General features: G+C 37.8%; 2 protein-coding genes across 3 annotated transcripts in view; one reads left to right on the top strand and one right to left on the bottom strand.

The window, feature by feature from the left end:
- Window positions 1–24,927, bottom strand: part of LOC128027734 (dedicator of cytokinesis protein 2) — a 98,370-nt gene that overhangs the window by 23,275 nt on the left and 50,168 nt on the right. The window lies entirely within an intron of this gene.
- Window positions 1,489–24,356, top strand: LOC128027735 (INSYN2B protein-like). Its single transcript, XM_052615559.1, has 4 exons — window positions 1,489–2,805; window positions 13,456–15,013; window positions 15,918–15,992; window positions 22,443–24,356. The coding sequence occupies exons 2-4, from the start codon at window positions 13,677–13,679 to the stop codon at window positions 22,609–22,611; spliced, it is 1,581 nt and encodes a 526-aa protein (XP_052471519.1). The 5' UTR covers window positions 1,489–2,805; window positions 13,456–13,676; the 3' UTR covers window positions 22,612–24,356.

The following is a 24,927-nucleotide window of genomic DNA, read 5'->3' as shown; positions in this document are numbered from 1 at the left end:
AAAGGTTTTCCCTTTGAGAAGGTCTCTGCATGTCCTTTAGTTATATTTATCTGACTTCTGAGGACAAATTTGCCCCAAAAGTACAGCTAAGTAAATACACACAAACAGAAAGTCACACAATCACCCAAAGGCAGAGAAAAGAACACACTGTTTGATGAAAATCTACAGCCAACAAAGGAGTCTCTCACACACACACAGACAGGGCAGCGGTAGAGGTGTAATCTGTGTTATGTAATCAATCTAATTAAATAGAGCGGTGTCATCTATAAGGACAGATGGCTCACTCTGCCAAATGAAAATAAAACCACGCACACATGAGTCATGAATATCCCTTCATCCTGATTCCAGCGTCGCACCTGTTCAAACATCTCTTATCCCTTCCGATCTGTTTCCGGTTTCCTTCGTTATTCATCGAGAACGTAATTCAGACGGACTCACAACATTCCATATCTCTGCTGAAGTATTCACTTCATTTCCGGTGGCTTTTTGACAGAAACAGGCCAAAGTTAGAGGGATCGAACTGTTAATTTTCTATTAATATCTACAGTAAAAATAATTAGGTTCACATGTTAGTTAAACAGATAGTTAATGTATGTTAGTAATAATATGAATATAAAGAATTACCAAACATTCAACAAATACAGTGATTTTTCATTTCTATTTCACTTTATATATTACCCATTCCTATTTAATTTTACCAATACTTGCTACACTTCAAGGATTCATATATTCATATATATATATATGTGTGTGTGTGTGTGTGTGTGTGTGTGTGTGTGTGTGTGTGTGTGTGTGTGTGTGTGTGTGTGTGTGTGCGTGCGTGCGTGCGTGCGTGCGTGTGTGTGTTATAATTAAAGAATATATATTATTAATATTACTGGAAGAACATTGTTCATAACTTTGAAAGAACCTTTCCAGAACGTTCTGAGAGCCGTGATTGATACTCACATTGAACTCACTGACTGAGACTAAGACAGTAAGACAGAGGTTTGAAATTCTGTTCTGACTGTGACAAAATAACTAATGACAATAAAAATATAGAAACAGAAGAGAAGAGAAGAGAAGAGACGAGACGAGACATAGATGAGAGCAAAAGACACAGACACATACCTGAACATACACGTGATGTCCATGAGCATTTGGGAGCATATAAAATGTGTGTGTGTGTGTGTGTGTGTGTGTGTATGTGTGTGTGTGCGTGTGTGTATGTGTGTGAGCTTTTGTGTGTGTGTGTGTGTGTGTGTGTGTTCCACGGTCAGTTCTTGTCCTGGTTTCAGTTCTTCTTCCCCTGCGGCTGTAACCTCATCTACATCTTTCTCATTCTTTCATTTTCCTCCTGTTATCCTTCTTTTCACAGATGCACCCCCCCCACCAGGTCATCCCTTTCTCGTTTTCACCACCCCACCCCCCCCCCCCCCCGCCCCCATCTCTTAAACTGATGGTATGAGATTCTAGCTCCACTTCAGATCAAATTAAAATGAGCTTTAGTGAGAGAAAACCACACGGCCTGCCTCCATCCTGTTACAGACATCACACACATACACATCTAAATCAGGACATATTGTGCACCTCTATTGTTTTTATCTAAGACTAATAATAGCAATGACTGCAGACAAACTTTATTGCTAAAACGAAACTTACGTTTTTACGTTCTTACATTAAAAACAATATGTTTAATTTATAATTATTTCCTATTGAGAACATACTCAGATTTTGTCTGATTTAGATGATATTATAATTTATATTTATATTTTAATATGTATATGTTTTTTTTTTCTTGTATTTTCCATTTTTATTTTAGTTGAACAAAATCAAATAAAACATTGTCTTCATGTTTTCTCTGACATTTTCACACAATAAATAAAGACAATGTATTGAAAACATTTTTAAATTTGAAATTTTTAATGTTAGGAGAAGATTTACAAATTAATGTTTTTAAAACTTAATAAAAAAAAAAAAAATCTTAGAACACATTTTAAGCTGGGCTGATTTAACCAATGGTGTGAGTTTGAGGGCGGGACTATCTGTTTATCCGACCAATGACAGGTTAGATGAGTGTCTCGGAAACATTTTTGAATGTTTTGAAGTGTTTTTGGTACACCAGTGGCACAGATATTATGCACAACACTTTTAGTCTGCATTTTCATGACCTGGTCTATTTTTTAAACTGAACCTGAACTGAGACTTCTTTTGGTCAAATGTTTTGATTATAAAGTGTGTTTGTGCATCTTTTACTACAGTAAATCACATCTGATTAAGTGACATTCAGACATATTATTAATAGGGGGCATTTTTTTTACACCATGCAATATGTTTTCTAACATTAGGGCACTGACGCACAAAACACACACACACACACACACACACACACACTCAACACTGAAACACTTCTTTGACCCTAAATCTTGAACGCATTTGTCCAGTGTGTTTTTTGTGTGTGTGTGTGTCCAGACCTTCTATCAGCAACTAATGTGACCGGACAGAAGAGGAAAACCAGGACACACAGCGGGATTAACACACACACACATAGAGAGAGAGAGAGAGAGAGAGAGAGAGAGAGGGAGGAGATACGAGACGCTCAGTTCACCAGTAGATGTAAGGAGAGACAGATGTGCTTGTGTGAGAGAGACAGATCGTAAACACAGACAAGAGAAAATCACACAGACGGACGTAAGAAAGAAGAACAGAGGCACACGGAAGAGTCTGATCTCACACAGGAATATAGGAGAAACAGAACGAGTGAATGAGAGAGAGATGAAGAGATGAAGAACAGTCCGTTCACCTACAAAACACTCTGTGATGAAGGTCAGTAATGGAGTTAATCATCTAATGAAATATTACAACACTGCTCAAGTCATCCGCGTACATCTAAAACATTCATTCTATTTAATTGAATTTAAATATTTTACATTTATTTTACATGTTAATTTAATTTTGTAACACTTCATTTCATTTTTAATATTCAATTTATTTTGTAATATTTAATTTTTCATTTAATCTACAAGTGTGAAGTGCATTTGAGTTCGAACAAAATATAGTAAAAAGCACTTTGGTGCTAACATGGTGCTTTCAACCTGTACCATGGTGATACCAAAAAAGTATCAAAGTCTCATAGTGATAGCATGTATTTTGGACTTGTATCATGGTGATGTTGTAGCACTGTGGATAATCACACATATGCCATAATAGATGAATATAGCATTCATTCAGCATCATGGTGTGTATCAAAATACCATAGAGTTGCCTTCTGACACCATCATTTTAACATGGTACAGCTGCAGTACTTCTATAACTGTCTCTGGTTGATAAAATCTCTCATAATGTCTATGTGTAATTGATTATCATTAATAACACAGAGCAAGTTTACTGAATGTACTCTGAACACAAGACTGGGATGTGTGTGTGTGTGTGTGTGTGTGTTTGTGTTATGTAACAACAGGTATCTAATACCCATCCATTACTGAGTCCTCTGATGGAGTAATGTGTGTGTATTTAAATGTGTGCGTGCCAGTGTGTGTGTTTTAGCATGTGTGTATGTAATGCTTTAAAATGTGTGCATGTGTATTTGAGTGCGTGTTGTGTGTGTGCTTTTAAGAAAATAATGATTTAAGATTTACTTTGCAACATTTTGAAGTAAAAAAAAAAATTACAAAGAATTACAAAGAAAAGTGTACACATCTAAATGTTATGTCTAGATGTAAACGTGTTGACTCACACATGTTTTTTCCAAACCTGTGTGACTTCCTTTCCTCCGTGGAACATAAAAGAAGGTATTTCGGAGAATCTTGGGAGTCAAACAACAATGAATCCCACTGATCTTCACTGCACTGCAAAAAGTGGTAACTTAACAATGGTAACATCTAAAGTACTGAGCCAACCTTTAACCAAGAAAAGTTTTTTAAATATTTAAAAAAATGTAAAAAATATATTTAAAAAAACCTGACGTGCCATTTTTTTTTTCTGGTTAACCACTGTGACAACAACCCCCCCCCCCCCCCACACACACCTGAGTCGTCTCGGGGAGTGATTCATTCAATAGCGCACAAGCAGAATTCTATAGGTTCTGTACTGGAATTAGTCTATTTCACCTGTTTCAGTCAATGCAGTCTGAGCCAGAAAGAGAATTGATTAGTTCATCTCTTGAGTCTTCAGGTTTTTCTAATCGTTCTTTCAACACGTGGTAGACCGATAAAAGTAACCAATGCAGTCTGAGCAGGAAAGAGACTTAATAATAATAATAATAATAATAACCAACTCTTTATCATCTTTGTGACAACATTCAATGTATGGAAAATAACCATCTTTCTCTCTCTCTGTCTGTCTCTCATTCAGTCATTGACGAGCGCTGTTAGACCGTGCCTAGTATGTGCAGCGGTCGCACACGCATCCGTAGACTAGCGCAAGTTAATTCTCACACTTTCATAGTATTTATAGCTCCTAACAGGCTGTGTTACTATGAGAAGTTGTTAACTCAAAATCTACGTCAGTATGCAGTTTTCCCTATTGCTTGTGTGCCAGCGATTGTCCCTCTGCTGTAGGTTTGCAGAGCCCTGGAATAAGGGACGTAAGGCAAAAAGTAAAAGACAGACAGACAGTCAGCAAGAGATAAACACCAAAGAGAAGGATGGATGAGAGACAAGAAAACAAATAGACAGTTACAATAAAAAAAGAGGAGAAGAGACAAATGAACAGAAAGACAGGAAAGAGATGGTTATTAAAGAGACGGGCCTGAACCTCTGAATGAGGTAAATCTCCAGACACCTGTCAAGATGATGTCCAGCTCATATTTCACCTCAGAATGAAAAAGAAAGAAGTAGTAAGATATGCCTGACATGATGAAATTAAGGCTAGTGTTTTTTTTTTTTTGTGTTTTTTTTTTGTATTGTTACTTTATGACCTTTTTTTTATAATTAAACAGTAAATTACATAAACATCAATTTATCATTAATGTAATGCACAACAATGCCATTCTTAATAACATCAGTTATTATCCAGATTGTAAAATCTTTATGTCATGATAGAATTTGTTGTAATGATGTAAATGAATGAGCAAACAAACAAATAAAAAACATATATATTTATCAAAGGTTTGGGGTCTGAAGATTTTTTTTAAAAATAAATTAATACTTTTATTCAACTGAGATGCATTAAATTGATCAAAAGTGACAGTAAGGACATTTAAAATGCTATGAAAGATTTATAGTTTGAATAAATGCTGTTCTTTTGAACTTTCAAAGAATCCTTTAATAAAAAATAAAAAAAATAAAGGATCATGATCACATGACACTAAAGACTGGATGATGCTGAAATGCTGTATTTCTATATTTTAAAATATATCACCATAGAAGTTACAGTTATTTTGAATTGTAATACTACTTAACAATGTTGCTGTTTTGTTTTGATCCTAGTGTCCATAATAAATAAATACAGTAAAAACAGCAACATTGTTAAGTAGTATTACAATTCAAAATAACTGTAACTTCTATGGTGATATATTTTAAAATATAGAAATTTTAAAATATATCAAAAGAACAAAAGAACAGCATTTATTCAAACTATAAATCTTTCATAGCATTTTAAATGTCCTTACTGTCACTTTTGATCAATTTAATGCATCTCAGTTGAATAAAAGTATTAATTTATTTTTTAAAAAAATCTTCAGACCCCAAACCTTTGATAAATATATATGTTTTTTTATTTGTTATTATGGACACTAGGATCATCATAATGACAATCACAAAAACTCAGAAGTGAAATGTCTGAATGCATTACAGTAATGATAATTTAATGGATTAATGGTCCTCAAAAAAGAATAATACATATTATTTTCCTTTGATTTGGGGATGAAATGTGACCTGGACTTGATTTTGTGATTTACTCAGAGAAGACTGTATACAATAAAATTAGTTTGAGAAAACATGCTTCAACCTCCAAAAGAGGTGAAGACACAAACATCAACACGTTTGTGTCCTTCTGCAGACAAATGCACACTCCCTCTCTCACACACACACAGTTTTTTTTAAAAAGCTGTTTTCTTTTTAAGCTGATAAATCTTTTAAGCTACCCTGATACTCTCACTGGCGCGCACGCACACACTGATTGCTAAACACATTAATCACATGACCAGCTCTAAACACACACACACAAGTTCAGCAGAGTGCATTAAGGCTCAACGAGACCATCTTTGCATGTACTTTTGTTGGTTTACTTGTGCTGTTAAATAAGTCAATCATCACTATTAGGCGTACTATTTCAACAGGCCAGTGTTGAAGTTGAGTGTCTTTGTCTTCTTGAGTTTGTTGTCTAACCTCCCTGAACACTGTGACAACTACCCAAAACAACTCTCTAACGATGCCCTAGCAACTCTCTGGCAACTACCCAAAATACCCTAGCAACACAGCCTAACAAAACACCCTGGTAACCACCCAATGCAACCAGGCAACCCTTCAATGGCCAAGCAACTTGCCGGCAACCACCCAAAACACCCCAGCAACAAGCCCAAACAGCTTAGCAACCCCCTAACAATGCCACAGCAACTCCCTGGTGTAACACTACAAAAGCTCCATAATCAAGGGAAGAAGGAGTTGGGAAGCGGCTAACATTCAAATCAAAACTGTAATAATCAAATAAACACAAAACAGTGTATTGTGCACAAACAAAAGCACAACACAAAATAAAACCCAGGCCTGGTTCTCTCTCTATCCTTCCAATTTCCTCCGCGGGACTCGAGACCGGTGAGTGGAGCAGGTGTCGCTCATTTCCAATCACTCCACCGGCCTCGCTCCTGTTCCCACGGCTCTCAGCCCCACCCCACTCGTCACATACCCCCATCGCCCTTTACAGGCCGGGGGGTACTCACGAGACTGCGCTCTACCCCCCTAACCCCCCCCCCTCCCTCCGGGGGGACTGCTCACGGTGGCTGCGAGAACCTGGGGGTGAGGACAGACAGGACAAGGCTAGAGAAAAGGAGATGGAAGGATGAGGAGCAACAGAGACGAGAGAGGGGAGAGATGAGGAAGAAAAAAAAATGTTTCTGTTTCCCAGACACACTGCCACTTGGCCTTCTACTAGCTGGGTGAACTCTTCTGCTCTTCCGCGGTGCCTGGTGGCGGACGGCTCCTCCGCTTTCGGGCAGTCGGCAAGAGTCCCCTGTTCCCTGCTCCTCACCATTTAGGCGTGTGGCAGCAGCCTCTGTCCCCCTGGCGAACGCCACCGACTCCTCCGCTCCCTCATGGACGGTAGCCGCCCATACACATCGCGTGCGGCCAGCAGCGAGTTCGTCCGTCCCCGTTAACTCACTCCAGCCCACCGCCTCGGGCGTCCACGGCACCAGACTCTCTCGCCCTGCTCGATAGCACCGCGGATTCACCCCATCGGCGAGGGATCTTCGGCAACGCGTCCCTCCTTCCTCCCGGGTTTCAACACCAGAGTAACACTATAAAAACTTCGCAATCATGGGAAGAAGCAGGAGGGAACCGGCAAAATAAAATCTCTCGTCCTTCACTGTCGTCGCTCCTCTTTTGTATCCTCCCAATATCCTCTGTGGGACTCGAGACCGCTGAGTGTTCGCTCATTTCCCAATCACTCCACCGGCCTCGCTCTGTTCCCATGGTTCTCGGCCCCACCCCACTCGTCACACATGGCAACTAACCAGAACACACTTGCAACCCCCTAACAATGTCCCAGAAACTCTCTAGGAACCACACTGAACGACCCTTCTAACAGTGCACTACCAACTCCCTGACAACACCCCGAACACCCTATCAACTCCTTGGCAACCACCTACTAATGCCAACACTTCTAACAGACTTCTAGCAACTGCCTGGCAACTACCCAGACAGACTTGCAACCTCCCCCTAACAGTGCCCTAGAAAATTTCTAGCAACCACTCTAACAGTGCACTAGCAACTCCCTAACAACACCTAGATTAACCTAGCAAACCTTATAACAATACACTTGCCCTGACACCCACCAGGATAGCCCAGTAACTCCATGGCAACCACCCAGAACAACCTAGCAACCCCCATTAATGCCCTAGAATCTCCCTGGCAACCACGAAGAACAACCCAGCAACCCCTCTTACAGTGCCCTAGCAACTCCCTGAGAACCACCCAGAACACACAAGGAATCAAACTCTCTGGCAACCACCCAGAATCCCCAGACGCACTAGAAACCACACTGCAACATGCTAAAATCACTAAGAACACCATAGAAACCACATAGAAATATCCTGGCAACCGCCGCAGCATTCTGTTAAATGTACACCATTGAGCTACAGCAATAGAGAGAATACTGTGGTATTACCACGATATCATGTTAAAAAAAAACAAAAAAAAAAAAACAAAAAAACACTGCCCTACTATGGTACTATGGTGTATTTTTAGTTAGTGTTTAGTCAGTGAGCACAGAGAAACACCACTTTAAAACACATTACACACACACACACACACACACACACTACATGTACCCGTGAGTGCATGTGTTTGCAGTAGCACGTCCGAGGACTTCCATTAGGTTTCCGTGCGTGTGTGTGTGAGTTACAGTATGTGTGTCTGTATAAATTATGTGTGTAATATAACTGGCAGCGTTTTCCACTCTCAGTGCATCTCAGAGGTGCTGTAAGCTCTTACTGGTTAATATTGTACATCAGAGGCTTAAACACACTTGTGTGTATCTCGCTTTGTAACGTCTCCCAGAGCATTGTTCAGTTAGATGCTCTGAATGACATCATACCACTGGAAAGCATGAAACACCAGCCAAACCAATCAAATCATCACCAAAAGAAGTTAAAAAGAGCATGTAATTGTTGTTATTGGAATACTGGAAAAAAGAGGCAGATTTCTTCAAATTTCATTAGATCATTAAAGGCTCAGGATAATGAACAGACGACTGTCTGCTGACTGGACAGAATGAAGATATACTTTACAAACTACATCTTTCATTAAAACCGACACACCGGATCCATCTAGCCTGCTGTTTGTTGTTTGGATGAATTTCTGTGCACACAGGGTTCAGAATGACAATTCCTAATAAAACTTCACCATTGATAATAATAAAAAATAATAATAATAATAATAATTACCAACTAGATGACCATTCACTGAAGCATTGAGCATCATGAATACAGAGCTCAATTCCTTCATGACTATACCTCCTGCCACTATAAGATCTAGTTGTGAGCTATAAAAGCAAAGACTGTCAAGAAAAACATTTTGAAAGAAAGTTTTAAAAGCCTCTGAATTTTTAAGATTTAGATTTTCTTAAAAGAATGACAGAAGAACAATAAAACAGAAAAAAATATAAAATAATAAGTATGTAAAAAGATAGATTGATAAATAGATCGATAGATCGATATTCCTAATATAAGTTCAGCAAAAATTTTAGTCAAAACGTGTTTTTTTATGTCTGAGTAAATATTTATGGCCAGTAAACTCAATTTCTTTGCTCCAGTGGCAGGTTTGACAAAAGCATAATTTTTGGAAGGCATGTGTGTTTTCAGGACAGTGTGGTTAGGAGACACTGCATCTGCGACTCCTGAATATCGAACGATGCACACACAGATGCCAGAGAGTGTTAGATAAAGTGTGTGTGCATGTGTGTGTGTGTGTGTGTGTGTGTGTGTGTGTGTGTGTGAATGATGACACAAGAGAGGCACAGAAAGACGAAATCAAAGTCAGGAGTAACGGAGTGTGAAAGAGAAGAGAGAGAAGGAGTACAGTGCTCGACCGGAGCTGATGAAGAGATCAACGGAGGCCCTCGGTACATGTGTGTGTGTGTGTGTGTGTGTGTGTGTGTGTGTGTGCTGGAGAATGGAGGGATTAAAGGGGAACATCTAGCTGTGTGCTGATGAACCATAGCAAAATCAACAGGAGACCTCAAAAACACAATACTCGAGGAGTGCATGACTTTGTGTGCGTGTGTGTGTTTGTGTGTGTGTGTGTGTGTGTGTGTGTGAAGACAAGGTGCCCCCACAGAAAAGCACTGTGTTCATACCATAATGATGTATCAGATGATGTACACTATAAAAACTACAATGTAAAAAAAAATTATACAGTATATATATAGATATATACACACAAAAAAAATATTTTATCTCCTAATAAAGTCTGTTTAAAAACCAGATGGAATATCTAGATTTTCTTTTCAAAATGTAAAAATATACACTATTAGTCAAATACTAATTTCTTTTTATTTTTTATAATATAACACAAACAAATATATTTAAAAAGTATATATTGTTAGTCAAACACAAATTAATAATAATAATAAAAAAAAAAAAAAAAAAAAAAACGATCTGATCCAATCCAAGGTCAAAAAGTGTCAAATCCAGCAGATCAATGAATCTAAATTCTTCTAAACACATCACAGAGCAGCCCACACTCAGCATCTCCAGAGGACTCAGAGACGCAGACATGAAAGACGAGAGGAGGAGATTTGGCTTCAGATGTCTCTAACAGTTTGCTAAAACGAAAACAATCCTAATGAACGTAACAGCTGAGGCACAGGAAGGACTGTAAATATTCAGTCAAATATTCCAAACTATCTTCAGTTACTCACATAATTGAACACAGACACTTTGTTCCTCATTAGGCCTGTGTGTGTGTGTGTGTGTGCGTGTGTGTGTGTGTGTGTGTGTGTGTGTGTGTGTGTGTGCTCTTGTTTTCGTGACATATCAGGACACAACTCTGTATAATGACATGGGTATGACACAGGTATTACAAGGAGAGGGTGACTTATGAGGACATAAACCATGTCCCCATTTTTTAAAGCACTTATAAACCATATATAATGAGTTTGTTTTTTAGTTTTTTTGAGAGAGAAAGTAAGAAAGCACAACGTTTCCTGTGAGGGTTAGGGTTAGGTGTAGGGTTGGTGTAGGGCCATAGAATATACAGTTTGTACAATATAAAAACCATTACACCTATGGGATGTCCCCACTTTTCACAAAAACAAACACTTTCCACAAGGCTTAAGAAGGTAATTTTAAAAGCATCAAATGTCGGTCTAATAAGGGTTATTCTGGACTGTCCCTCTTCTAACTAATCTATATTGGCTTTTCATAAGCAGTTTTGGATTTAAGAGTAACTTTTAAATAAGTCATATAAGGCCTATGATCAGTGTTATTTGAAGAGAATTTCATTTTTTTCTAAAACGTAAATGAAATTTCAATATTGATTTAACATGCAACATTGCAGAACAAAACTGAAAATTTAAATTAAAGCACAGTTAAGTTTATCTATCTACTTTTAATAAATATTTATTTCCATAAGTTTAGTTAACTATACTTAAATAAGAAATGTTGCCTTGACAACTAGATGAAATATTTATTTAAATGCATTTATTTAATTAAATATTTATTTATATGATTTCTGTTAACATTTATTTTATTTCACTTTTTTGTTCAATTTGTTAACTATAATAGCCCTGGGGCTAAGAACCTCTTTTATCTGACCATTTGCTGAAAATAATAATACTTAATTAATTAATAGTGATGAAAGCCCTATTTTGTTCCCTATTCATAGAAAGTGCAAGTAACACAGACACACACACACACACACACACACACACACGCACACACACACACACACACACACACACACATACACATACACACACAGTGTTTGGGTTAAAGGAGACAGGCAGCTTTGAGTCGGTCTCATAAAAGAAAAGAAGCTTAACAGAGAACAAGATATGAACTATAACACACATAGAGGGCTTATCAAAGAGCAAAAGAAAGGCAGATGAACACTTAAGACGTGGAAGAGATTACAGAGGAATAAAGTGATAATAATAGGCCCTTCAGGAAGAGAACCAACGACAGAGAGCGAGACTTTAATCAGCTGTATGTGACATATGGGGGATTTTGTTAACCCTCATTAATATTCAATATAGTTGTGCTGGGTTTTGGAGTCTCTGAGAATAGGACGGACGTGAACTTTAATAGTGTCACTCTGCTTTATCCTGACTAGGATTCTTGACTACAGACACAAATGTGTGTTGGAAAGTAACTCAAGTTGTGGTTACTATTCAAAAGTTTAGATGTTTTCACAAAATAACAAAAAATAAATAAATTGTAACAAGCTGCTTGTCACATTCTGAGTTTGTCTGTGCTTGTTTGGTTCTGTCATTGATCTGATTTATTGTCTTGTTTTCTTATTTTTGTGCCGTGAGCAGATTTACAGTTTGGTAATTAGTTCCTGCTCCCATTTGTTCATTGCCTGTTTAGTTTTTCTAGCTACTAATTGCTTGATTACTCTGTTCAGGTGCTGCTTGTTTAGTTGCTCTATTTAAGTCTTCAGTTTCTCCTTAATCAGGCTCTGGTATTGAAGGTCATAGCCTAATAGTAGAGTAGTCATATTTCTCTTGAGATCTACTGAGTTTATGTTGGTGAGTTTAAATAAAGGACCTTTGACCTCTGCATTACATCTGTGACACTGCTCTTTCTAACCAGTATAATAATAAAACATGGTTTTGCCACATATTGCGCACGCAGCTTTAAAGTCATATGAACTAAATCAATAATCTATTGAGGTTGTTCCAAATCTGTACGATTGAGCCTGTCCTCCAACAAAAAAAACGACCATATAGGTCATTTGTGCAAGCATTTATTACGACCTGTATTTACGTTTTAAAGTTAAGCGCCCTCTAGCGGGTGTAAAAATAATGACAGTATCGCGTTGTGTCTGTCGTCATGAATTGACGTATAACGTCATTATCAATCAAAATGCACATTTATTTAAATACAATGTCTGGGCGTTTTACACCGATCTCACAGTATTTCCTACATATTTTAATACTGTAGGTGGCTTATTCGTTCGAATGACCCCACCCAACCCCACCCCTAAACCTAACCCTCACGGAAATCATGCTAAATCATGATTTATTGAGCATGTACATTTTCGTGCATGTCCGTTCCCTGGGATTGAACCCATGATAGCATGATAACAAAACAAGGTATAACGCAATAATCTACTAACTGAGCTACACGAAACGCAAACCAGAGGGCAAATAAAAGAATATAAAACATTAATATGAAAACGACCTTTTGCCGATAGGGGAGCAATTGTAGCTCTGATGGGTCGTATTTCAGGGATTTGGACAAATTACCTATACAAGCGTATTGGTTGGAGGACAGGTTGAACGATTATGGTGGAAGCAGGCCTTCCGGCTCCTTGATTTCTCTCCAGCGCTGGAAAGCTGATCTGAAATTTACACAGGTCCTGCTTCTAGCCTTATCATAAGCCTTCTTTTGTTCCACAGGCGTTTACCTCTATCTTTCTGTTGTCGCCCGGCCTTGTCCGTCCTGTGCACTAAGTGGTCTCTAGCCATCATGAGACATGCCCACTCGGCCCGACTTTTAAAAGAATACCTACAGTAGCTCACCTTTAAAGAGCTGCAGTACATGCACATTCAGTCTAATGTATTTTTACACACATCTTTCTTCTTCTTTCTCAGTCAGGTAAACGACGAATTTGGAGACTAAAAAGTGATACTGGACACTGGACTGTCGTAAAAAAATGGATTTCTGACCAATGTGATTATTTCTAATGCTGTGGAATACAATTTCCCAAAACACACAGTGGAATAATTATCTTTGTTTTAGATAGTATGCTTACAAATAAAGGCCACACCTCCTACAGTTCCTCCTCAGGGGGCTGAGCCAATCAGCAGAGGTCATGGGCCGTAGGGCAGCTGACACATCCAATGCAGTGCCGGCGCTAGAAGTACCTCTAGCTGGTGGGCAGGCCGTCCTGTCTCAAAAATGGGGCCCTTTGTGCAGTGTTGGCGTCCAAACGTCGCCGGGCCTTCGCTCACTTCCGTCATTGAAGAAGAAGACTCAAACGGTCAGTACGACCAATGGACCAACTGCCGAAACCATGTCACTGGATCGGCCGAGGCGTTTTGAAGTTAACGGAAGTCACGTTGTCAAGGCTGTGTCCAGAAACCATGTGGCACAAGACAGGACATCCCAGGAGAGTGAGGTGTACTATCAAATTAAAGCCAATCCAAACCAATTCAGGTCAAGGGGGAGTTTAAAAAGAACCCCTCGATATGTTAACGGAAGTATTGTTGCATCTGAGGTGGTGGGTGGAGTTTGCAGCGAAGGGGCTGAATCTGAGGAAGCGAGACGGCAGAGTCAAACAGTGACACATGAATGTAAGCGAGGTCAGTTGCTAAAAGGTGAGGCATCCAGGCCAATCACTGACTCATACACCACGCCCCCTCGCCCATGTCGCATGATGACGTCATCACCCAGACTGTGCACCAGCTGTGGGCGAAGGCAGTCTCAAGCCCCACCCTGCATATCACCTGCTTGTCAGAAACGAGCAGCCAGTCATGTTCAAGCGACCGTGATGCTTCCGCCGCTGCTGAGGAAAGGCTGTTCGCCTTGCTTGCAGAAACAAAACTCCACGATTGTACAGCCAACATACACGCAAATTCCCAATCACACAATGCAAAATGCATGCTCCACCCCCTCACAGTCCAACAAAAAGGATCCAAGAACAGAAGCATTTACGCAGTCTGAAAAGGCCAAACACGACTTGACAATGCAACACACGCAAGCACGAGTCAAAACAGAATCAGTCACACAACACACATCGCAAGACGCGAAGAACAAGTGTACGACCACACAAAAGCACAAATCCGCCACGTGTAAACCGATTAGCAGTGAGTCCCAAGCCACACCCACTCTTCCACCAAAGCAAGACTTGAAACCAACACAAGTCAAATGTAAACCAGCACCTCCAGAGCTTCTGATTGGCTCAGGGACGGTGCCTAAACCACAACCCCCGCCCACCCCTCCACCAGAACCTAAAACTGAAAGAGAAACGGACTCTAAAGACACTCATCCGCCTCCAACAGATGATATCCCACAATCCAACGGTGCACCCGGCGTTCTGCATGGACTGCTGCAGAATGTAGAAGAAAACCTGCTGTATAATCAGGAAAAGATCAAAGTCCTTCTCAATGTCATTCAGGACCTGGAGAGGAACAAAGCAATGAGTGAAGGGTGAGTAAGAGTGAGTGAGAGTGAGAGATTAAGGCTCTGGAGTTCATGAAAGTGTGTTTGATTTGTGATTCCACACTTCCATCATCCCATAATTCCCCTGGTAACTGATGCATCCTGTGGCAACGCCTCGGGAATCTTGATCATCAATGGGACATCGACCCCCTACTGCTCCCAAACTCTCTCTCTCTCTCTCTCTCTCTCTCTCTCTCTCTCTCTCATCTGATGTCTTATTTTCCGTCTCATCTTCACTGCTACACCTCCTAACACATTCACACCCTTTCTCTTAATCTCTTAAGAGTGTCCCTCTCTTTGTTCTCCTCCATCCACACACACATGGTTTTATCAGAACTCTGCTTTGATTGAAAGCTCAGATCTGTCAGGATCGATCAGGGAAGTGACTGTGTTGTATGTTTTAAAGTGTTCATTTTCATTACATATTCAAGGACATTCAATAGAGGTCTGTATGCCTGTGGGATTCCTACTGGCCTTGATTTTATTTGTTGTGACACAGGACTCAATTTCTGAGATGTAGAAAAAAACTCCACACAAGTTTCTATATGCAGATGTGTTTTTGCATTAGTAAATAGGCCTGGAACAACACTTCCAGCACTTTCATTTCATGAGAAAGCAGTCGCTCAATGGAAAAACTATACACAATATAAATATAAATATACACAAGCTAGACTTTACAAAGTCTTTAACAACGAAAGCATAGGCTACAATAAAGCATCTGTGATTTTATTGAAAAGAAGACACTTATTTTGTAATACCTTGAAATGATAAACAAGAATGCAGACGTGTGTAGGAAGAAAATCATTGTGGGTGGTAGTGGGATGGAAAAGAACAGACCTCTAATTCAAAGCTCTGTGTGCATGTTTCACGTGTTTCTTGTTTTTTTTTTCAGGCGTTGTTCTTACAGAACAGGTCAGGACATCAATAACTGCTCAACCTGCCAGAAAACAGCCTGCATCATATACAGGTAAACATGAACACAGCAGTCCTCTTCTGTCTATCATGTTGTATTTTTGCATTTTATGACCATTTTCCTCCCCGTCCATGCCTTCCAGTTAAACAGGCTGTTTTTGCTACTTTATTATATGCAAATTACCTCTGTTGTGAATGGCTAACCTGCATAATGAAAACGGTACCGTGAAGTAGTCACATGAAAACACACTAAATGCATGACTTTTATCATCATCAAGCATTTCAAACTAGGGATCAACCACATGCAAACATTCCAAATTGGAGCCTTTTATAATTTAGGGATTTTTTTGGAGTGGTGTTTTTGCTATTATGTCGGTTAGAGGCTGACAAAACCTCACTTTACACTTTGACTCTTCAGACTTTCAGCAACAGCTCCCAACACTGCACAGAGAGCATTTGCGGGTGTCACACAGGACACACTGTGCTAAAAAAAACAGGTCGACGGTGACTGGATAGAGCAGAACACAGGAGTCTAAAAGCCATGTTAAAAATGCAACACTCATGCAGAGAGATGCAATGCAACATCTGAGACGTCCGTGTGATGCACATGTACTGTACATACTATAGATCAACTATTAAAAATATAGACCTGCATTTGCTGGATACATGAAAACATTGAATTTTCTGAATTTGCACAGTCTTGTACTGTGAATGTCAGACTTGGTCTACATAGTATTTAACCTTGTAAAGCCTGACAAATGAAATAACAGTCTGAAATACATATATACCGTACATTTTGAATTGTAAGAGTTAGGTAATCCTTTAGATAAAATATTTGTTGAGTGTCATATTTGATACATCAGGCTTTTATAGCTCATATAATAAGATATAGTAAGAATATGGCGAAAAACAGCTTAATTTTATTCAGAGAAACAGTGTGAGCAAAAATAAGCAATTTGATGCAGATTCTGATATTTATATGAACAAAAAAGTTATTAAATTCTAATGCAAATATAACAGATACTTAAATAAAATGATATAAATATCATTCCTCACTCTATATCTCCATGATGAACAAATACACATAAATGTTCCTCAAAAGCCTGATTATTTGAAACTCATGATATTTCCAAAAAAAAATATGAAGCAAAACTAAGCTAAGTCCAGGTGTTCAACTTGAAATATTACTTGCTAACATGCCTAAACTATCAATTAGACGACAGAAGGCATGCAGTAGATTGAGTGCAACAGGTTTATCAGCAACGCATTGGTCATAATGATCATTTAAAGGCCTTATTTTTATATTAAAGGCTTCACAGTGTTAACATTCTACTCAAAAAACAAGGAAATCCATTTTCTATGACCCATTTAAAATAATACAAATCGTGCACAGAGCCACATCTGAGTTATGTGTCTTCTGGGAGGCAGAAACAGACAGAAATTCGCCAGGAGACCATGAGAATGATTTAAGAGTTGCATCAATATCCTACAGCAGATCAAAACATCCAACAGCCAGCAGAAACCTGTGAGCATCTACTCTGTGCAGAAGAAACAGATTGTTTCAGTCTTAATTAGTGCTGCTTGCTAAATCAAGCATCATTATTACTATTTATCATAGTTAGGGTTACACTTGCCTCAGAAAAAAAAAGAAGAAATCTTTAAGTAGGCATTTAAGCAGATGTGAGTGTGTTTTTGTAGATGTGTGATGTATTTATTAGAGTCAGGTGGTTTGTATGTTTGTTATAATCGAGGGACCGTGAGCTTCACTTCCCTTTCAACTGTAATGAAGCCTTGAGGGACACACACACACTCTCACACACACACACACACACACACACACATATCATAAAGCCAGAGAAAACTGTGAACCTGTGCGATGTCCCTCCTGTCACACAAACACACACACACACATGCTCAGCCAGCGCTGGATGAAATTCCCTCGACTCTTTTATCTCCCTTCCTTTTTTTCTTGTTGGGATAAACAGGATCATTTTTCCTGTACTATGAAGAGCTAATCGCACTATAATAGATGTTTCTAGCACTCACACTGAGGTAAAGCCACAGGAATCAATTAAGAGAGATGGATTTCCCCTTGAAGTCTAATCTCATAACAATACAGTCTGACAAAGCCAGGAGCACATACACACACAGGTTCTGTTCCAAATGATATCAAGGTGCTTTGCTGTCTCAGCTTCCTTCTAAGGCAACATCCTCTGTAACTGATTTGAGGCTGACCCTAAATAGGCAGAAACTCTGTGTCATACAAATAGTGCTCCTCATGTGAAATGCACGATAAGCTTGACAAGGTTCTTTTATGCGTGCATACATCTGTTCATGCATTCATCCTTTCTTTCATTCTCACAACATTATTTTGATCATGCACACATATATTTGTAAACACATGCATTCATTCATGCATTTCTTCATTTGCATATGAGTTCATACATTCAATCATGCATTCATGCTTTCATGTGTTCATTCATTAATGTGTTCTTTCATGTGTTCATTCATTAATGTGTTCTTTCATGTGTTCATTCATTTGTTTGTGTGTTCATATATTTTTTCATTCATTTGTTTGTGCAAGCATTTATTTGTTCATGCATGGATACATTTATTCATGCATGCATTAGAGTGTGCATGCGTTCTTTAATGGATTCATTCATTTGCTTATGTTTTCATGCATTCATTTATTTTCATACGCATTCATGCTTTCATTCATACATGCATGTGTATCATGTGTATGTTCATGCATTTGTGTATTCATGCATCCGTTCATTCATTAGGTTATACATTTATGCATTAATTTAAGTATTGATTCATTCATAGAGGGTGTATTAATGCTAACATTTCAGCCTTCAAACTAGAGATAATGTTCTAATAAAATCCAAATCCAGAACAGTTTTTTACTATACCAATCTTTTTTTTATGGACACTTAAACTTTGCATATATAGCCTAAATTGCATGGCTCATTTCAAATGCAACATGCAATAAGTTTAAGGGTTCATAAAAAAGATTGGTATCTTAAAAATTGTAAAAACTTAAATTATAATAAATCATTACTAATATGAAGCCTGAAATGTCAGCTTTAAGGCACCCTCAGTGGGGCTTGAGAAAGCAGCATTTCTGCTTGTTCCGCTGTGTTTTTAATTCATTTAAGGCAAGGTAAAAAGACATAGAGCTGCTGTCTGTTTCAGTGAAGTCAGGTCAATATCCACAACTTTTAGTCAAGATTATGCATCATTAACTTTCAAATTGGCACTAAAGTCTGACAACAATAGTAAAGTTTCTTCAACTCATATACCACACTAAAAACTGTACTTTAATCTTTGAATCTTCTTTCAAGAGTCATCAATATATCCCAGACGAGATTTTTTTTTTTTTTATGTAAATTGTGTCATTGTGTATCTGCTAAAAATAAACTTTTCAGAGTACACTAGCATAAAGATGATAAGAAATTGACTAAAAGCTACAAAACTCTGGATTTCAAGTCACTTGATTTTAATACTCCACAGCAACATCTGAGGAAAAAGAAAAAAAAAATTCTTTTGGGGTTGCTCACATGGATGCAGTGTGATTTATAGTGCTAGATTTCCTTTGACTCATGATTTCTGGAAAATAATATTGATGATTAAGATCTCTCCATGTCTGGAAGTGCAGACTCCAGCTTTGAGCTTTCTGACTGAAAAAAGATCCGTTCATCACAAATTCTGCTTCCAGTTTCTTTATCTCTCTCTTTCTCCCTGACTTGATGCCTCATCCTCTAGGGATGAAGAAAAGTTGAGACGGGCTCGGTTATAGTGCTCTTTAAAATACAGAAATGCACACTTTTCTTCAAAGTTTTCTTTGCCCATGCAAACCTCAGGAGGTTGCTCTGCAGTTACTAGATGGAGTCAAAAGAGTCTCAATGAATCATTTATGGCTTTATATTTTTGTCTTTGACATACATCTTCACAAATGTTATGTGACAAAGAGTTAAAGGTCTCACTAACACAGAGTTTGACCAATAAATAAAAAGTGATGCAAGCACTACTGATGAAAAAAAAAAAAAACTCCTTAGTGCTGATGAATTTGCATGGTGCACTGATCATATGCATGTAAATGTGTCATCTGGATATGCAAATCAGAGACATCACCTAGCAATTTGTAGTGACAAATGACGCCCTCTGAAATGACAGCAACACTGAAAAACAGATTTACAGTTGGCAAAAACGGTTCAATATAAAACTGTGCAATACAGAAATAACTAGATTTGCATTTCAGGAAGAAAACAGCAGCACCTGCATGGCAACAAAAGGAGAGTTTGAGCACCGGTGCTTTACTGCTATTGTGACTCTAAGCATCATGTTTAATCTCAACTGAGCATCAACATTTACAATCTGTGCTGTATGAGCACAACTACAGACGGTTGAACTATCTAAGCTTGTTTTCGAACAAATTTGTACTTTTTGCAAATCTGAGGAAAATCAGAATCGAAAGATATAAAGGCAGAATCATGACAAATAATGCCAGAATTGTAAGCTATAAAGTCAGAATTGCGGGAGAAAAATATTCTGAAATGTTAACTCCGTTTTCATAGAAAAAGTCATAATTTTAAGATAAAAAGTCACTTTTTTGTGGCAGAAAAAAACATCAGAAATGTATGTCATAAACTAAACTTCAATGTGAGATGTAAACTCAGAATTGCAAGGAAAAGTAAGAAATGTGAAATGTAAACGTACAAATGTGAGAAGAAAAACGTAAGAATTCTCAGTTCTCATTATTATGATTTTTTTTAAGTGTATATCTTGCAAATAATGAACTATGAGTAAAATAAATCTGACTTGTTTGATAAAATGTCACAGTTCCTTTATTTATTTATTTATTTATTTATTTATTATATATTTTTTCCTCACCGTAGTGGAAAAAAAGCTTCTATATTAGACAGTAAAAGCAATAACAATCTTCACCATTCACGATGCAAAACAGTTATAAGAAAGATGCTCAGTTGCAGTTCACTGTGAAATAATATAATGATTTAGAGAAGAAATGCAATAGCACAAACCATGTAGGATGGGTGTATTTTCTATATAATGTCCTACAACAAACTGTTGGTGAACACACTTCGTTTATCTCGGTCCGTCATTATGGGGTTTGTTAACCTTCAGTATATTCTCTGTCAGTCTGTATTATTCTCTCATCCCTTTACCTCCATCTTTTGCTCATCACATTCCCTTTTTTCTCTCTTTCTCTCTAATTCACTTAGTTGCTGGGAAATTGCATGCAGGACTGTGGCTAAACAGTAAATAGAGGGCATAACCCCGCACACACACACACACACATGCTGCTCGACTGCAGTCAGATGAAACGGTCAGTTTGATGCAGTTGTCATAATAGTTAATCTCAATGGCCTTATTTGTCTCAATGGCCTCCAGACGTATTTGTCTCATTCGTGTATGCACTGGGATTAAAAAATGTAAATAAAAAGAATAACTCATCATAAAGAGCTTCAAATCATTGACCCAAACCAACCAGCTCAGAGAAATATGACAAACCTTCACTTTAAAAACAAAAAAATATTGAAGAAATGTCAAAGATGTCAAAGAACATGAAGCACTGTGCTTTTTTTTATTTTTAAAGAAATAAATTAATATTTTTAGTCAGCAAGGAGGCATCATCTAAATTAATAAATGCTAAATGAATAAATGTAAATCATCAAATGTGAAAGTAAAGACATGCATAATGTCATAAAATAATTCATTTTCAAATAAATGCTGCTCTTTTGAACTTTCTATTTATCAAATAATCCTTACTTAAAATATGTATCACTGTTTCCACAAAAAATATGAAGTAGCACAACTGCTTTCAATGTTGATAATAATTATAAATATTTATTGAGCAGCAAATCGGCATACTCTATTAGAATGATTTCTGAAGAATCATATGACACCGAAGACTGGAGTAATGATGATAAAAATAGAGCTTTGTTCACAGGAATTAATCATTACAAAAGTATTTAAATAGAAATATTTCCATTTATTTTAAATTATTTCAAAAATTTACTGTTTATACTGTATTTTAAATCAAATAAATGCGGCCTTGGTGAGCAGATGAGACTTATTTCTAAAACATATGTTAGGTCTCTGGGATTGTGTGATTTTGTCTATCAAACGTTATTTAAAAATGTCGCAGAGCAGAAGCAGGTGCAATGATTTAACTTCCGAGCTCACAGTCAGTGTCTCTTGAAAGGTTTATACATAATCATTAAAAATCAATCTTTCTATGAAAAAAAAAAAAAATGAATGAATGAGACGTTTACTTCCTGAACCCAACTCATTCGCTGTGAAACTTAAATAGAAAATAAATGACGGACTGAGCAGAAGCAAACAGAGAGCCAGAAACACAGAAAGACTTTGAGAGTTTGAGAATGTTTCTGTTTGAATGTTTGTCTGAAGTTAACCTCTCATTGCATAATTAATATTATTTCTTTTTATAATTAATTTTACCCTAATATCTGTATTTTTCTAGCGTGGAACACGACTTCCGGGTGCAGGAGGGACACTTTCATAGCATTCTGGAAGCCTTGGATGAAGCAGAGTACGATGTTCCCGCCCCCGTCCCAAAGCCCGCCCACATACAACCTCGAGCCAAGAGCCGCGTCAAGAAACTGCGAAAGAAGTGTTTCTGGTGGCTGTAGAGAACCATCAGCATGGAGATCTACCGCGGTTTAGATTGTATAAGTACTTTCATTGGCATTCATGGAAAATGCCACCAGCATCACCGCTGTCACAGAGAATGTCGGAAAATAAAACTGTTGGACCATGAGCTTCATAATACAGTCCAGCATAGAGGATTTGTTAAAACGTTGCTCCTACTGAACGGATTATGCTTTAAAATAACTGTAACATTGTGACGGAATTCTCAAAGCCCAGGCTGAACCAAAAGCTCATCTGACATCCTGAAAACTTGAGGACAATTTAAAACCCAAGGAGACCCACAAGACCTCCAGTCAATAAATCCCCTTCATAGTGTCTGACAGAGGCGGAGTGCAGTCGATATCCCTCTACGCTGACGGACAGAGTGTTATCCTGATGGAGATTCTCTGTCTCATCTCCTCATCACCGTTCTCTGACCTTTGTGTGCGATGGCTTTCGTCCCCGACTAATGAATGTCTAACGCTCTGTTCCCAAACTTAGTGATCTGCCTACATACACAGCATGTTAAGGAAGCGGTAGTTGAACTCCCCATCCAAAGGCAGTTCGAAAATAGGTCGTCTTTTAATATATGACCACACTGTATTTTCCTTAATGGTAACAACTAAGTTAAACTTACTGTTTAAATAAATCGTTCAGCCAAAACTGGAAATTTGCTGAAAATGAACTCACCCTCAGTCCATCAAAGATATAGGTGAGTTTCCTTTTTTTTTCCCCCATGGGAATAGATTTGGAGAAATGTAGCATTCGTCAGTTGCTCACCAATGATTCCTCTGCAGTGAATGGGTGCCGTCAGAATGAGAGTCAAAACAGCTGATTAAAACATCACCATAATCCACAAGTAATTCACACCACTCCAGTCCATCAGTGTCTTGTGAAGTGAAAAGCTGTTTCTGAGAAACAAATCCGTCATTAAGATGTTTTCAACTTCAAGCTTCTAGTTCTGGCCAAATGATGAGTCCAAAATCTATAATGAGCTTTCTCCAGTGAAAAAAGTCCATCCCCTGTTGGACTCTCATTCTGATGGCACCCATTCACGGCAAATGATCCTTTGGTTAGCAAGTGATGCAATGCTACATTTCTCCAAATCTGTTCCCATGAACAAACAAACTCATCTACATCTTGGATGGCATGAGGGGGACTACATTTTCAGCAAATGTTCAATTTTGTGGTGAACTATTCCTTTAATTGGATTCAATAGTCTAGAAGCAGTCAGTCACTTGATTTCAGTAAGGATGCTGCCTGTTTAGAGATCAAGCAGCTCACTAGGTTTTGGAACAGAATTCAAATGTATTAAATATTGAAGTACAGAATTCAACATTTTAAAGTCCTAACATTTTCAAGTAATAATGTGATTCTAAAAGCAAAAGCAAGAGGGAAAGTGTGACTAAAGGGGCTGTTCATACCAAACATTCTAGTATTACATCTGTGCCATTTTTTAGTTGGTCAATATACATAAACATGAATTTGTAAAACACTGTGTCAAATTAAAAGTAAAATTTTTAACATACGTATCACATTTGGTTTCCCTGGAGACATTTTCAAATGTATGCAAATGGCTCCTATTGCTACGTTCATGTCTGATTGAAATTATCATAATCACTAAATGAGATTCTACTCAGAATTGTTTAGCTTCTCAGAATCAGGAATTATACATTTAATGTCAAAATTGCTGCATAAAAATAGAATGGTTATTATTAGAATGGCTTTATTCATGATGAAAGTTAAAAAAAAATAAAAAAAATAATATATATATATATATATATATATATATATATATATATATATATATATATATATATATATATATATATATATATATTTATTTATAATATAATCATTACATTCATTTACATCCATATTCTCAGTGAATGTGCATCAGCTTTAATAAAAAGTAAAGATACAGCAGCTGTTGTTTGTCTTCAAATGAGATTGCTACCATTTTTTTTCACTGAATTTAGAGTTTGTGAGTTCGACAAAAACATTGGCAGGTTTTAGAAACGGGTAATTATGGTAATTTCACTATGACATGAACGTCCTATTAATGCAATCTGGCAGAAACCGCTAATTCCCTCACAGACACATATTACTGAATTTAAAGTGTAAATGTTTGATGTTCTCATGGACATTTTAGTGTCAATGTTTAGATTCATTATGATCAATGAATTCACAAACACTGATATATTTTTCTCTATCATTCCCACCTTCTCACATACAGATAAACACGTTTTGCTTCCTAGATTACTAAAACACACACACTGGTTCAAACACACGTCTTCCGCTCCGTATCTGTCCTGTAC

The sequence above is a fragment of the Carassius gibelio genome, chromosome A14 (assembly GCF_023724105.1).
Source record: "Carassius gibelio isolate Cgi1373 ecotype wild population from Czech Republic chromosome A14, carGib1.2-hapl.c, whole genome shotgun sequence".
Lineage (NCBI taxonomy): Eukaryota > Metazoa > Chordata > Actinopteri > Cypriniformes > Cyprinidae > Carassius > Carassius gibelio.
This window is presented reverse-complemented; position numbering and strand designations above follow the sequence as displayed.

Excerpts from the sequence above, each read along its gene's own strand:
- LOC128027735 (XM_052615559.1), top strand. The coding sequence starts at position 13,677 with ATGGGCCGTAGGGCAGCTGACACATCCAATGCAGTGCCGGCGCTAGAA. Across the intron at positions 15,014-15,917 it reads AACAAAGCAATGAGTGAAGG|GCGTTGTTCTTACAGAACAG; the intron begins GTGAGTAAGAGT and ends TTTTTTTTTCAG. Across the intron at positions 15,993-22,442 it reads ACAGCCTGCATCATATACAG|CGTGGAACACGACTTCCGGG; the intron begins GTAAACATGAAC and ends GTATTTTTCTAG.